Source organism: Piliocolobus tephrosceles, chromosome 10, assembly GCF_002776525.5.
Source record: "Piliocolobus tephrosceles isolate RC106 chromosome 10, ASM277652v3, whole genome shotgun sequence".
Classification (NCBI taxonomy): Eukaryota; Metazoa; Chordata; class Mammalia; order Primates; family Cercopithecidae; genus Piliocolobus; species Piliocolobus tephrosceles.
The window spans coordinates 112,019,970-112,035,906 of NC_045443.1; the positions used below are offsets into that span (position 1 = coordinate 112,019,970).

At 43.3% G+C, this 15,937-nt stretch overlaps 1 protein-coding gene across 3 annotated transcripts in view; it reads right to left on the reverse strand.

Annotated features, from left to right (window-relative positions):
* Nucleotides 1-467: 467 nt before the first annotated feature.
* The window catches only part of TBX5 (T-box transcription factor 5), a 54,737-nt gene continuing 39,267 nt past the window's right edge, over nt 468-15,937 (reverse strand). For 2 of the 3 annotated variants that reach the window (XM_023211710.1, XM_023211638.2), the window contains exons 8-9: nt 12,854-13,080; nt 468-2,650 (exon numbers count right to left, since the gene is read on the reverse strand). In XM_023211710.1, the coding sequence (XP_023067478.1) occupies nt 2,076-2,650; nt 12,854-13,080 (802 nt within the window). In that variant the 3' untranslated portion in view covers nt 468-2,075. The remainder of the gene's footprint in view (nt 2,651-12,853; nt 13,081-15,937) is intronic. The other variant, XM_023211792.2, reaches the window with a different exon arrangement.

Below are 15,937 nucleotides of genomic sequence, written 5' to 3' on the forward strand. Positions count from 1 at the left end.
AGAGGTCAAGTTCACAAATCCTAGATCCATGGATTTAAAATAAATATCTGATTCACTAATGGTTCATAAAGTTATTTGCAGTGGAACCTCCAAAATGCCTGGCTCCAACAATTCATTCAGAGAAAGAGATTCTTGAAAAACCCAAACATTAGGTGTTACATGTAGTATGATCGATACCGTTTTAAATCAGTTGGAATTCCTAAAGACTTTTCTTCTCCAATGCCTACACAAATTCCATTAAAACAAATAACCTCATTCCAGGGATATAAACCAGTGGATACATATATTCAGCTTCATCACACTCAAGGACAATGGATCTCAAATTCCCGAGATGGGCATGAGAAATCAGGTGCGGTGAGAAATTCACATGCAAGACAACCCCTTCCTGTCTCCTCCACTTCCTAGCCCCTCTATTCAGTCGGTAGAAAGAACATGAAAAAAAAAAAAATGGGTGTTCAAGTTCCTTGTACTTGTTTAAGCACATGGTATTTATTAGGCATTAATTGGCACACAAATATAAGGCACGAGTACTTAGTCCTCACCCTCCCCCCCTTAGCAACATAAAAAGACATAATCGCATAGGGACACTCACTCACAAATGCACTCGTACTCTCTCACATACTTAAACACACTCAGCCTCGCATCTTACCCTGTTCTGTTTATTAGGGTCTGTTTAAAAAAAAAGGAAAAAAACTTTTTAATCAAAAAAAGCAAAGCACATTCGAAAGAGGAAAAAAACAAAAAAAACACAAACTTGGTTTTGAGTATCAATAAAATTAAAAGCTCTTGGCCAGCTCGTATGCTGGGTTTCATTTCATGTTATTACTTAATTAGAATTCCTATTTATAAATAAATAGTACCAGTAAAATATTACATCTGAAGAACCCTACCATAACACTTTACTTACACACTTTTTTTTAATACTGTTTTTGGCTTTCAGTAAACACAGTTTTGTGTCGGCATTGGTGTGGGCGTGGTTTCTTTGGAGAGACATCATCGGTGACCGTGTCTTGCCTCTTCTGTAGGAATTATGCATTTTGCTTCACATCCAGTTTGGATTGTTGGTGATGGAGGTTTGGAAGGTTGGGCTGGCCTTGTTTTTTTTTTTTTTTCAAGTTTTTTTTTTTTTTTAAATCAGGAAGAATATTTATTTTGGCTTTTTGTCCACAACTCTTGTCAACACAGACCTTGCACTGTTATCACAGTCCTGCCTGCATGTAAACCGGGGCTTTTTAAGTTTTTCAAAGCAAGCTTTCCGGAAGGGAAGCTATAGGCCACATTTTAGCGACAGACAGCTGGAAAGACAGAGCTGGCAAGACGGTAGGGCTGAATAAGACAGGATGCCAGGGGACGTCAGTGTTATCCTGACTCCATGGGTAAGTAGAGGCAAAACTGAGCATGTGATATTGGAGAAGGCAGGACAAAACCAAAGCAAATGGGGACATAGGGAAGCTTTTCAGAAACATCACATGGCAGTGGTAGGTGCTTTTCTTAGTCAAGGGGAAAGGTGAATTTAGGTTTCAGGGGTGGTTTACTTGAAGGGAATCCCGCAAGTACACATTTTGAAATATACTTGCCTCAGACCTCCCCCCAAATAAGGGACTGGGTCCCATTAAGAAAATTGAAAGAAAAAAATATATTATCATTTATTATATAACAATGTCAACATTAACACCAAGACAGGGAAAGACTCCAACTACGCACTAGGGAAAAGCACTCAATGAGGCAAGACTTTCTAGAGCCCAAAAGAAGGAATGGGGGAAGAGATCTGGGGAGTGGTGTGAACGTGGCTGGTTGATGAGTGTGGTGGTCGTGGGGGGGTGGGACTCAGCTTTTTGTGTGTTTTTTTTTTAAGTTTTGAGACAAAACAAGAAAGTCACATTTTTAAAATTGTGGTTTCAAGCTACTGATTAGATCAGCATCCAGCGACCTTGAGTGCAGATGTGAACATTGGGTGAAATGAAAAATCTTGTCCGTGGGGTTCTCTTGGCTACTGTCTCTCTCCTTCTCTCTCTTTCTCCTCTATCTCTCTCTGTCTCTCTCTAGGAAATGTCTGTTGTGAAGCAGGCTTCACTTTAGCTATTGTCGCTCCACTCTGGCACCATGCCAACTCCATGCACCGAGTGGTACTGATGCGGGGACAGAGTCCTTGGCACACCATGGGAGTAGAGGAACTCAGGGGGCTGAAGGGTGCCAGGGGACTGCAGGCCAGTCTGAGGCCCACACTGCCTGACCACAGGCTGGTGGGCCACGGAGGTCTGGTGCTGGAACATTCCCTCTCCCAGCTGTGGGGAGCCATGGTTGGCCATGCCTGCCAGCCGGGGGACCAGGGGCCCCGAGGTGAAGTGAGCAGAGAAGTGCTGGTAGGGTAGCCTGTCCATGGGCTGCACAGTGGTGACGGTGCAGCTGCTGTAGGAAGGCATGCTTGGCCACGTGTTGCAGCTGATGTCCTCCAGGCTGGGCACAGGCTCACTGGGGGGCGCAGAGCTGGCATACATGCAGGCCTGCCGCTGTGCCGACTCTGTCCTGTAGGAGGCACCCAGGCCCTGCTGCTGTGGGTAGCTTGAGCGGTAGAAGGAATCTTCTTCACTGGGTGATGTCTCCATGTAGGGCTTCTTATAGGGATGGTCTGTGGTGGAACATTCTTCCTCTGTGAAGACAGGAGAGACAGCAGTGAGGCCAGGAGCAGGCACCAGGCAGCTAAAAGTGGAGACAGTTATTTGGCCAAAGTACTGAAGAATAAAGCCTGAGACATTGTTAGCCCTAACCACCATTCTGAAAACAAAAAAAGGGGGGTGGACTGTAGTGGTTAAGACCTTAGGCTATGGAGTTCTATGCAAACAGTTTGACCTTTCTGAGTTCAGCTTCTTCATCTGTAAGATGGAAAGGGAAGTAATAGCATCTCCTACAAAGGGCAGTGTTAAGAATTAAACGGAAAAATACACGAAGCACTTAGTCCAAAGCCCAGAAACACTCAATAAATAACAACTAACCAGGTGCAGTGGTGCACACCTATAGTTCCAGCTGCTTGGGAGGCCGAGAAAAGAGGATCACTTGAGCCCAGGAGTTTGAGACCAGCCTGGGCAACATAGTGAGAACTCCCATCTCGAAATAAATAAATAGCCATTACTATTATCTTTCCTCTTCTCCAGCATGTAAATTTCATAAAAGCAGGACATTGTCTGCCTTATCCGTCACTTTATTCCCAGAACCTAGTAAACATCTACTATTAACAAGAGCATCAACAATAAATCAAGACAAACACATATAGTGTGTACTCTGCGTAGCACGATTCTAAGCACTCTCCATAAAGTAACGCATTTAATCCTCACAACAACCCTACCAGGTGGGTTTTACTATTATCCTTATCTTACAGATGAGAAAAAAAGGACTCATGGAAGTTAAGAAACTTGCCCAAGGTTTTACATGGCTGATAAACAGTAGATCCAGGATTAGAATCCAAGTAGTCTGACTACAAAGTCCTTGTTTTTCACTGTCTTGATACATAGAGAAGGCATGCAATAAATATTTGTACGATGGATGGATGGATGGATGGATGGATGCATGGATGCATGGATGAGTGGGAGGGAGCTTGAATGAATGTTCTAATGCTTTCCTGATTCTTTATGTGAGCAGGTGCCTAGTTAATACTTGTTAAGTTGGTACAAGTTAATGTGTTGCTGTTTCCTGCTGAGCAAATCACTTCCCTTCCCTGTGCACTAGTTATTTCCTAGTGTAGGGCAGTGGAGATAGTTCTGTCTCTGAAAGGAGGTCTCGTTTCACCACTTTGGGGCCACTGGCCCCTTTGAAAACAAGCAAAAGTGCTGGGCTCTTTCCTAGAAAACTGCATTGAAACACAATGTTTTGAAAATTGCATGTGCATACAAGTCTTTGCATACAATTTCAGGGAGTTCAAAAACTCCCTAAAATGCAGACCCCAGGTTAAGAAGACTAGACATGTCTGGATTTGAATCAGGCTCCTTTACTTAATATCTGTGTGATACCAGCAGGGCATCTATGCTCAGAGACTCATCATCATCTCTGAATCAAAGTGAGTAATACTTACCTTACTGGGTAGCTAAGAACTAAGTAAGATTGAGCATATAAGTCTCCTGATTTCCGTTAACATGAACAGCTCTTGTTGCAGGGGTAACACCACCAGTCAAGCTCATGGCAGACATAATTCACAATAATACCCTCAAGGTATTCCCTTCAGGGGAAGCAATGCTTGGGGATATCTACCAAGGTGTAAACCTCAACACAGACTCATTACTTATCGGAAATTTTACCTTCCAAACTGAAAATTCTCTTTCCTCATCTTTCTGTCTCTTTCTAGTCAATACATGTTAAGGAGTTATGCCTGTCTTTGGAGGAGTGAAGAAAAATGAAACACTGGGGCATCCATGCAACTCACTGTGATGGCTGATGGCCATGAAAACAGAATGCTGAACTAAATAACAAGAGGAAATGATCAGAGCTATTATTTATTGAGTACCTGCTACGTGATCTTACTCTTCGTCTCACAGTAATTCCTCAATTACAGTGTCTGCTGTAATGCCTGTCTCCATAAAGGCAGAACTAAAGCTCAGAGAAGTGACTTGCCCAAGGTCACGTGGCTGAGAAGGAACAGAGGCTGGAATCCAAGCCAGATTGGATTGACTTTGCCTACACGCCTTACTTCCAACTCTCTAGATTTCTAATATCCAGTGCCACTCATGCAATCATATAATAGATAATTACCGAGCTGCTCCACAGTGCTAGGTATTGTGCCAGGTGCTGGAGATAGAGTGGTGAACAGGGTAGACATGATCCTGTTTTTGGTGCATGTCTTCGATCCCAGTCCATCCTACCATGAGCAGTAAGTGAGGGAGGCTGACACTCTGCGACTGAGAGGTGGTCCTCAGATATAAAGACAAGTAAGCCATTGACTCAAGAGTAAATCCTTTGGCTTTGGACTGTCTTGTAAAACAGTTCCCCAACCCAGGTAGAGTAGATTGGGTTTGGGTTCCACCAACCAGCTCCATTTGTATCAATGTCCAAGTGACACCCACAGTTAAGCCAAAAGTGTCCACAAACAAAACATATCTATGTTAGGGTTGTGCCCACTTAACGGCAAGCAAACTTATTTTCAGCTAGACTCTTTCTGGGCCATATCTGGGACCTATAGGATGCCCAAAAAGTTTGTACCAAAAAAAAAAAAACTATGAAAAACACATTCTTCCAGGTGTTCTATCTACATCATGCCAACCATGCAGATGTTTGAAAACATCCAGATGAGTGAATGGCCACATTCTTCACCTTTTAACTGTGCAGTTGTGTGTGTGTGTGTGTGTATGTGTGTGTGTGTGTGTGTTTGGAGTCTTGAAGACATTGCTATACTCAGCTTCGTTTTGTCCTCACCACCTCCTCCCTTGATTCCTTTCCTTCCATTCTTCCTTCCACCGCCCCCCTCCCCCCAGATTCATAAACCTGAGTGTTTCCATTGTTGCTGGAATCATAACCTTTGGGTTTTCCATTTAACCAGGCTGTTCCCCTTTTCAATAATAGAAAGTACAGCTGCAGGGCACCCTTGGCAAGAGAAAAAAAAAAAAAAACAAGGCAAACTAACTATTCTCAAGTTTCTGATCCCCTTCCAGATTTGTTACAAGTAAAAAAGGAAGAATAATAAGAAAACGGCCGGAACACATTTTGGAAAATCGTAAAATTATACATTCCAGTCTTTAATACCCCAAAGATCTAATGCAGAGCACTAAGAAAAACTCAATCTTGGCTTATTGATAAAAGCAGGTACTGAATATTCTCAAATTCCTCTGAGGCCTCATCACATTGTAAAGAAATTCCAACTCAACGATCCACATTTCAGGTCAGTCATGATAAATGCTCTGGATGTAATCTCTGTGTTTATTTTGGTTATGGCTCAGTTTGTTTCTGTTTTTCCTTTTTCTTTTTGAGAGCCCAATAACTGTTCAACAGCAAAGACCTATCTCCGGCCAAGTCATGATTAGCTTTCAGGGTTGGTAAATGTGCGGTTGTGTGTGGAGGGGGGGGGGGGGGGGGGGGAGGGGTTAAGAGTTAAGTATCAAGTCTTCTGATGAGATGAGTCCACAACTCGGCTTCAGAAAGTTGCATATTAAGAGTGGTCAATTACATTGCAACTATCCTAAACCCAAATGAGTCTCTTAGGTAACAGTAAAGTTCCTCCTGATTCTGACCATTCATGATGTCATGGCGCTGTAGAAAACCCTAGTACTTTGGACTTTTCTAGATGTTTTTGATTCTAGATAAAGTGACTTTAGTAATGTATGCAGGGCACAGATATTAAGGCACAGAGTTATGGCTCCATTGCTCACTGGCCATGTGACTGTGGATGAATCACCGGGTCATTCCAATCTCAGTTCTTGATTGTAAGTGGAGATAATACCTGAGCTTTTTATGAGATTTAATTTGAGGTAATACTAAGTGCAGTGGAGTTTTTATCTTCCTTGCACATAAGGCATTCAAATCTTGTCTGTCCAAATGACCTGGGTCCATTCTCTTTTCCCTCTTTCTCTTTTGGAAGACTGGACAGATAGCATTCTGAAAGCTGTCCCATACTTAAAAGTATTTGGGTAGATTACAGAGCTGGAAAGCTCACAGAGTACTTTCAAATACTAATCCTATTGAGCAAATATTGTCACTATTCCCAAATGGGTCATTTCTCTTGCCAATTCAGTTCATTCAGATGAACCATTGTCGAGTCTTCCCAGACAGAGACCCTGAAACTCAGAGTAGTAATCTTTCTAGCTAAGTGACCTTCAGCAAGTTGGGAAGGTGGCTATAATTCAGGCCTTCTGACTCACAAAGCAGTGCTCATTCTGACAGATGGCCCCAGGCTTTCCATTTCATGCAACTCTACATGCTCAGCCAACATGAAAAGGTAGCAAACCTTGACTCTTATGGATGAGTAGATACATGGATGGGTGGGTGAATGCATGGGTAGATGTATGGGTAGGTGGATGGGGGGATGGATGAATGAGTGAGAGGATTGATGGATGAGTGGGTGGATGAGTGGGTGGATGGATGGGTGGTTGGATGGGTGAATGGATGCGTGGATGGGTGGGTGGGTAGATGGGTGAATGGATAGGTGGGTGAATGGATGAGTGAGTGGATGGATGAGTGGGTGGATGGGTAGGTAGATGGATGGGTTGATAGATGGGTGGGGGGATGAATGAGTGGGTGGATAGGTGAGTGGATGGGTTGGGGGATGGGTGGATGGATGAGTGGGTGGATGGATGAGTGAGTGGATGGATGAGTGGGTGGATGGATGAGTGAGTGGATAGATAGATGATTGATGAATGGGTGGATGGAGGAATGAGTGAGTGGGTGGATGGGTGGGTGGACAGGTGAATGGTGGGTGGATGGATGGGTGGGTGGGCAGATGAGTGGGTGGATGACTGGTTTTTTGTTTTCGTTGTTGTTATTTGTTTTTGATGTCCCCATGCTCTTAGCTCTTAGCATAAAGTAGAAAGAGTTGGAATGGTATTGTGGGAAGATTCTCAACTAGAAATCAAAAGAGTCAGTTCCAAATATCACCTAGTCACTACCTGATATCATTATATTTACTTACTGGCTTATTATATGTCCCAACCAGTAAGAATACAAGTTTCTTGAGAGCAGGAGCCTTTTCCACTGTGTCCTCCACTTATCCCAAGCACCTAGCACAGTTTCCATTATACATTAAGTGCTCAATAAATGAAGATTAACCTGATGCATCCATCCCAGTTCTGCCACTCATCGGCCACATAAGCTTAGAATCTAACCCTGTCTCTTTGTCCTCCATTAGACCCCTGCAAAACAGAGATGGGTGGCATCTCCCCTGATTCAAAGACTGCTGCAGGGAGCTGGAGAATCAGCAAAGGAATGGATGTGAAATCTCATTTTAAAACACACAGCACTGAGAAAATTCACCCTGCAAAGCCCTTTTCCATATCTAATTCCCCTTCCCCTCTCAATCTCTAACTTTCCTTTGAATATCTGATTCAACTCCTGGCTATGCTAGAATCTTTATTTGGGTTGCTTTTGCTTTATAATGTGAGTTGGGGTGAGAGTCAGGGGTGGGAGGGAGAAAGACAGACAAGTGCTGTCCCAGGCCCTGGGGTCCTCGATTTGATTGAGTGGCATTGATAAAAGACCTTCCCGGCTTTTTTGGCTCAATCCATCGGGAGAGATAGTTTGGAGACAGCCGGTTCCAAACACAAGGAGCCCTCTGGCCTGCCTGCCTGAGCCTGACTCCTGGGCTCATTGGAAAGGAGACAGACAATGAGGGGAAGTCAGATAGTGGGGCAGGCAGGGGCCAGGGGGAAAACCACCCATGGAGTTATCACTTAACGAGAATCCCAACTGGAAGGAAACCTCAGCTGATTCCTTATCACTTTACAATGTGGAGGCTGATGATGAATTGCTATTTGTTGTCTCCTAGGCAGGACAGAGAGCCCTTGGCTGGAATGTTCCCTGTCACTGGGAGCTCCCTTTTGGGGGTGGAGGGAGGTGAGAAGGGCAGAGGTTTCTGGAAAGGTGAAAGGATTTCTCCAGGGTGCACACTCCATTCACCCCGAGCCCACAGGCCTCAGTGTACATCTCAAGCTGGGCCACTCATGAGCTGGGTGACTTCGGGTAAGTTCCCCAGTGTTGGTTTCCAAATCCACAAAGAAGGGGCAATTCTTCACCTTGTTATCACCAACCCGCCACTAAGACCTGATTCCACCCACATCTCCAGCTTCTCCCCACACCCTGGTGGGAACCACCATCTCCTGTTTCAGACCTCACGATGGCCTTTCAATGGGTCTCTGGTGCCAACTAAATAGTCCTGCGCTATCATAGCAAAGTGACGGCTTCCAAATAAAGAACTTAGGCATGTTACTCACAAATTTAAATCCTTCCAATGGATGTGCACTAGTGGTAGGATAAAATCTGACATCCTTCATTAAAATGGCTTATACAAGTTGCCATCTCGCTGGTCCCTGCCTTTCTGTCTAGCCCTCATGCCCCACCACTTTGCCCTCGCCCTGAGTGCCAACATCCCAGCCTTCTGTTCACTCCCAGGTGGCAGGCTCTCCCTCAGCCAAGGGGCTTCATGCATGCTTTCCTCTATGTGTGGATACCCTCACACCGCCCACTTCTCCTATCCAACACTCACTCTCCTCTGATCTCAGTCTCAATGATTCCCTGATCTCCCACCCTAGACTGACATTCCAGTTTGATATTCCTTAACACTTTGTATATCTTCTTTATAGCATTCAATCATTTATTTTATTTTATTTATTTTATTTTTTTCTTTGAGACAGGGTCTCACTCTGTCACCCAAGCTGGAGTGCAGTGGTGTTATCACAGCTCACTGCAGCCTCGAACTCCTGGGCTCAAGCAATCCTCCCATCTCAGTCTCCTGGGTTAGCTAGTACCACAGGCATGTGCCAACACGCCAGGCTAATTTTTTATTTTTTGTAGAGATGGAGTCTCACTATGTTGCCCAGGCTAGTCTCAACTCTTAGGCTCAAGCAATCCTCCAACCTTAGCCTCTCAAAATGCTGAGATTACAGGTGTGAGTCACAGTGCCAGGCTTCACAATTTCAATTAAGCAATTTATAATTACTTGTGTAATGTCTGACCTGCTTGCAACAGTGTGAGCTTCATAAGGGCAGGCCTGAGGCAAGCACATGTTTATTGAGCACTCATAGGTGCCAGACACTGTTCTAGGTGCTTTCTGTGGATGATCTCATTTCCCCTCATCACAACCATATCAAACAGGTGCTATTGTTATTCTCACTTTGCACAAAAGATAGTTGAGGCCCAGAAAGGTAAAACAACTCGCCCATGGGCACACAGCTGCAAACTGTGAGTATTTCTACAATGGATCAGCCCCCAACTCCATCTCCCCCAGTGGCCCCTCCAAGTTGATTTTAAGTTCATCCGAGGATCCATTAAATGCTCCATGAAAGTCAAGTCATAACCTAAGAGGTTTGTGAACCTTGCATTCAAAGCCTCCCCGCCGCATCCTTTAGGAATGCATTTATAAGGATGCTGCTGTAAATATTGAACCTAAAAAGCATCATGATCCTTTTTAACTTCTTCCTGCCCGTCTTTTGGTCTGGCATTAATTTAATCGATTAGAGCTCCCTAATTCAAACCTGGTGAGCTCTTAATCAGCATGTCTGACCCAGTCTCAAAGACAGATCTTCAGTGGAAAATGAAATTTTGAGATTGTAGCAGATGAGCAAAGGTAACCAAGACAGTATAGAGTGGTGGTGAAATGCACAGGTTTAGAATCTGCAGACCAGGCTGGGGTTCAAGAACCACTGGCAGTTTTTGTTTGGAACCTTTCTGAGCCTCAGTTTCCCCATTGGTAAAGTGGGCTAATAATAGCATCTACTTCATAGTGTTGTCAAAAAAGCTTGATCCGGGACTTAGGAAGGGCACCCTTAGATATAATATAAAACAGAATCTCTATTCAGGGACCTGTATCCCATGAGACATTCTTAACCTCCTGCTCGTGCCTAAAGAGGCAGACATATTTGCAGGCATCTGGTCTCCAGTCCATCCGGCAGCAGATGTGCCGGGAGTCATGCCAGGGAGCCTGTTGGAGTGATATTGCTCAGGCCTTTGAGATTCAAGGAGTTTGGATTGGCTTCAGGTAAGTCTGGAAGTCAGGCCTCACCCAGGTCAGCTCCCAGCCCCATGTAAATACCAATGACAACTCTTCCCTCCTTTAAAACACAAGATTGGTAAGTGTCAAAGAGTCAAACTGTGTTACTTTCCTCATGTAACCCCAGCTCCAGAAAAAGCTACCAAAGCATCCATTCCCATTGGTTGTTAGCGAGTTGTTTTCTCCTAAAGGTCTAGGCACTGGGCACTGGATTCACAAAGGCTTGTGTTGACCACTGAGGCTGTGAGGTTCAACAGGCCACTTTTTAGATTAACATTGGTGTCGTTTAGAGCAAAACAGTTACTACTTTCTGAGTCAACCCTGAGATAACATATGATGTGTATGATTTTTTGACATCTTTGCACCAAGCCTATGAGATGAGTCGTACCCTGAGGCCAAATTTACAGATTTTTTTAAATGAGGCTCGGAAAGGTTAAGTAACTTGTCACTATTTATAAAAATTTTTAAATTGCAAAGGTGAACTTCATCCTGATTTATTCTGCAGACCATAAATGTAAGCTTTAGACTACACCATTCCCTCTGCATCTGTCTTCCCAAGCTCTCACCTAGAGAGGCAGTCTTCTCTGGGAAGACTGATTAAATTAATGCCAGACCAAAAGAGAAGAGGCAGATTCCTCCTGGGAATCACTTTCTGGAGTGATACCTGCCACATACCCAATCATAGCTACCACCTACTTGGTACTTGCTAACTATCAGATGCTTTAGGGAACATCATCATTTACAAAGTGAGAAACCAAGGCTAGGAGAGGCTAGACCTGAGTGAGGTCACACAAGAAGCAGGGAACAGAGATGAGATTTGAACCCTCATCTCTCTGTCCCCAAAGCCTGCAGTCTCCCCACCATGCCATCTACAGCTCATGCCAAGCAATGGTTCTAGCGAGCTGAATTCCACCACACCACCTGTGCCAAACACTTCTATTCTGGCTCACAAGAAGGGCCGTCAGGAAATTGTTTCTTTAGCATAGCCCCTTTAGATTTGAATAACTTAGGAAAAAAAGCCATTCATTTCTCATGTGGCAAAAAAAAAAAAAAAAAAAACACGGAATGCCTCAGCTTAGTAGATTTAAAGGGGGGATGAGATGTGAAAATCATTTGTGATTTGTGTGTGTGTGTGTGTGTGTGTGTGTGTGTGTGTGTGTGTGCGTGTGTGTGTTGGTTTTTATCAGAAAAAAAAAAAAAGACTTCAAAATCCACTTGGGAGAAACACTGACACAAATGCCAGAGAAACATTCACAGTCACAAGGGATTTTCCTACATCATGGCTTGTAATACAATCAGGGACCACTCAAGCAACCTCCCTGCCTACCAGAGGGGGTTGCAAAATAAACTCCGTTTTCAGCTTTCCAGTCAATTCTTCCTCCTTAGTGGTTAAAAATAAAATGATGCAGTCTAGGTTCATAAAAAAATATCCAAAACACATTCTAAAGCTTAAAAGGGGGAAAAAAAGCAAGTTGCAAAATACATACAGTGTGATTTCATCCATATTAAAAGGTTTTTTTTTAGATGTTGGGTGTGGTGGCTTATGCTTGTAATCCCAGTACTTTGGGAAGCCAAGGCAGGTGGTCACTTGAGCCCAGGAGGTTGAGACCAGTCCAAGCAACATAGTGAGACCCTGTCTCTACAATAACAAAAAGAAATTTAGTAGAGTATGTGAACGCATGCCTGTAGTCCCAGCTACTAGAGAGGCTGATGTGAAAGGATCACTTAAGCCCAGGTGGCTGAGGCTGCAGTGAGCCATGATTACACCACTGCACTCCAGTCTGGGTGATAGAACGAGACCCTGTCTCAAAAAAAAAAAAAAAGTAAAAATAAATCTAGTTCATTCTCTGCACTCTCCGTGTTTGTGTGTGTGTGTGTGTGTGTGTGTGTGTGTGTGTGTGTGTGTGTCCATGTGTGCATAAATGAATACAATAGGTCTGAACATTTCAAATAAGCTTTCTCCAAAGAAGGGGCTGGAACTGGAGGTGGGAACATGTCAAGGGAACTTTTAGTTTTGGCTGTATGGTTTAAATTTCTTATCTCCATGTATTTTTGTGTTGTTTACATTTTTAAATAAATAAAGTAAATAAATGCACACTCCTCCCTGGCACCCCCAACCCAAGGAAAGGAAAAGGTAAGAAGGAAAGCGAATTGACCAGAGGTGATCACACTCACCTTTTCTCTTGGTGCAATGGTAAATTTGGCTATGCTCCTGGGGCAGTGGGTATGGGTTGGGTGGGGGCAGGAGGTCCTGGGAGGGGCCAGAAACACCGTTCTCACACTGGTATTGGGACCCCAAATTGGATGAGGTGGAGAGAGCTCGAGACTCGCTGCTGAAAGGACTGTGGTTGGAGGCCACTTTTTGCCTCACGGTGCTCCTGGGGACCACGGGATATTCTTTACTGAAAGAGAAAAGATAGGAGATAATGCTTATCAGTGCCCTGATACAGATTTCCTGAGTGGCTGAACCAGGCATGAGAGAATCACCAGAAAAGTCACAGAATAAGGAAAAAAAAGGGGTCTTTAATGAATAAAATGATCCAGTTATATTCATGTCCATCACATTTCACAAATGTATATTTGGGTACTAATTTTTCATGCCTTATATATCAGGCAAGTAGATTTACCAACAGTTCTATACCTAAGCAGAAAAGTAAATAAACACCCCCAGTTAAGAGCCACTTTGAACAATCAATAAACACACATGGTATTTTGAAATACGTCAATTTAGTCTACGTATGCCTTTAAATTCTCTAATTTGAAAGCTAGTTAATCTGAGTATTTATTTAGACTTAACCTGTGGTGTCCATCTTTAAGGTGCAGCTCAGGTCATTGCCCGAAGTTAGTAAAAACTGGTAGCTGACCACCTAGGAAGGTCAGGTATAATCCTAGGTTACTCTCATCTGGACAGATGGCTGCTAGTGTCTTAGAATTTCCTTCTGAGCTTCTGTCCTTGTGACCACTGATGAACTTAACTTCTCCATACCTTAGTTTTCCCATCTATAAAGCAGGGATAATGAATGTCCCCAGTTCAAAGGACTGTTGATAGGAGAAATGGGTTAATGAGTTAATCATGAAAAGACTGAAAGGTATGTGGCACACAGTAAATGCTCAACAAATGGCAACCATCATCATTACTGTTATTCTTTTGGGCGGAGAGAATAGAGGGAGGGAAAGAAAATGAGAAAGAAGGAGGAACAAGGACATAGAAGATTAAAAAATAAAAAGAAAGACAAACAGCATGGGATCTAAGATTACACAGCTCCCAATCCAGGCCCCATCGCTATCCCTTACGGGCTGTGTGTCCATCTGACACGTAACCCTCCCCTGAGCTTCAGGGCTCACACAGGCAAAGTGAGCATAATAAAAATTCTATGACATCATAGGTATAGCATCCCTCAATGTGCTCAAAATCCTGCCCCTCACACTCTTAGGATTGGTCCTCCACATTCCCTTACCTTCAGATTTCATACCAGGTGTTCCCATTTTTTTTCCTTAGAAGGACTCAGTAGAAACCTCTCCTGGGAAGAAGGAAAGTCGTGCTGTGCAGCACGAGGAGGCTCAAAGAAAATGAGAGAGGTGGGGAATGGATCAGATGTGGGAGGTTGCAGAGGAGTAGAGAGAAGGGGGGGGGGGGGGGAGGTGCTTCAAGATAAAAGGGACAAAGAGAGAAATATCCAAGTATGTGAGACAAGAAGAGCTTGACCCCTAGCATCCCATATCCAGCATTTAGGATGGGGACAGGGAATCTTGGGCATGGCATTTACAAACTGCATATATTGCTATACAGCATTTATAAAATATTTTGGTAACTATATTTCAAACATAACTGGCTTCCCTTGTAACCTATGTATTCTATTTCATGCATTTAATCATATTATTCTTAGCGATGATTCACAGACTTCAACACACTGCCAGAGAAACCCATGGCATCAAACAGGTTAAGAACCCTAGAAGGAGCATGTGTCAGTAAATCCCAAACTTCAGTCAGACACAATATTCACCATGACATAGAACCATCCATTCTTTAACTTATGACATTTTAAAAATTAATCATTTATCCAAATAAGTTAAGCTTCACTATAAGTGATCATATCTGTGAAATTACAGGCTTGTGGTGCTAATTATAGTTCTTTTAATGCAATTAAGACAAATGTTTATGTGCTTATGGTCATAGCAACTCAGGAGGCTGAGGCAAGAGGATTACCTGAATCCAGGAGTTTGAGGCTGCAGGGTGCTATGACTGCACCATTGCACTCCAGCCGGGGTGACAGAGCGAGACCCTGTCTTACTCAATCGATCAATCAATCAATCAATCAATGCTTAACTATTAAAATTAAAGAGTATACCTGAAATAATCTCATGTGCAAAGAGCTACACATAATGCATTTTGAAGGATCTTGAATTTGTCCATTTCATCCTTCCTGTGACTCTATGTGGTAGGTATTATTTTTGATCCCATTTTACAGACGAGGAAGTTGAGACCCAGGGAGATGAAGCAACTTGTTCAAGATCACAGAGTTAGAAAGAGACACAACTAGAATTCTAAACCAATCATTTCTTCATAACTTTTGCATTGTCTCCTAATGACGTCTTTCAATTTTTACAACACAACATGCTTTTAGGGGAGCAGGGTTTGGGGCACAAGACTCTTTCCACTTCTACCCCCTCAAGTGTGTGAACATCTCTACCCTATGTCCTCGCCTTTGTTTGTCATGTGAAAGTACATCAGAGTGGCCAGGCAGGGACACCGAGCATTTGCCAAGTTTCCATGAGGCTATAGACACCCTTGGGACACCCAGGGGTCTCCTAGCCCAGCTTCCCTGTGCCATCTCAGAACCAAAGCTGGAGCCATCTGAGCGGCTGCACCAGTCAGAATCTCCCCCTGGAGCCAGGAGGCTGAAGGGAATGGGATTAGCTTTATGGCTCTTGCTTTGTGGTTCAAGCTACGTAATGGAAAAAAAAAAAAAAAGGAAAGAAAGAAAGAAAGAAAAAGAAAAAGAAGAAAAATTATAATAACAATAAAACATTATAAAAGTTGTCAAAACTCGCTGACAACTAAATGGATTTAGATCCATTTAGTTCCAATATTTCACTGTCAGAGCTCCAAGAGGAAGCGGGAAATCTCTTTTGGCTTTATATTTTTAATAGGAAAGCTTTTGCTTTTTAATTAAAGAAAATAACCTCCAAAAAATGTTGGCTGAGAGTATTTACAAGAAAATATATCAATGGACTCCGTGGAATTCTCTGTTCCAGTAC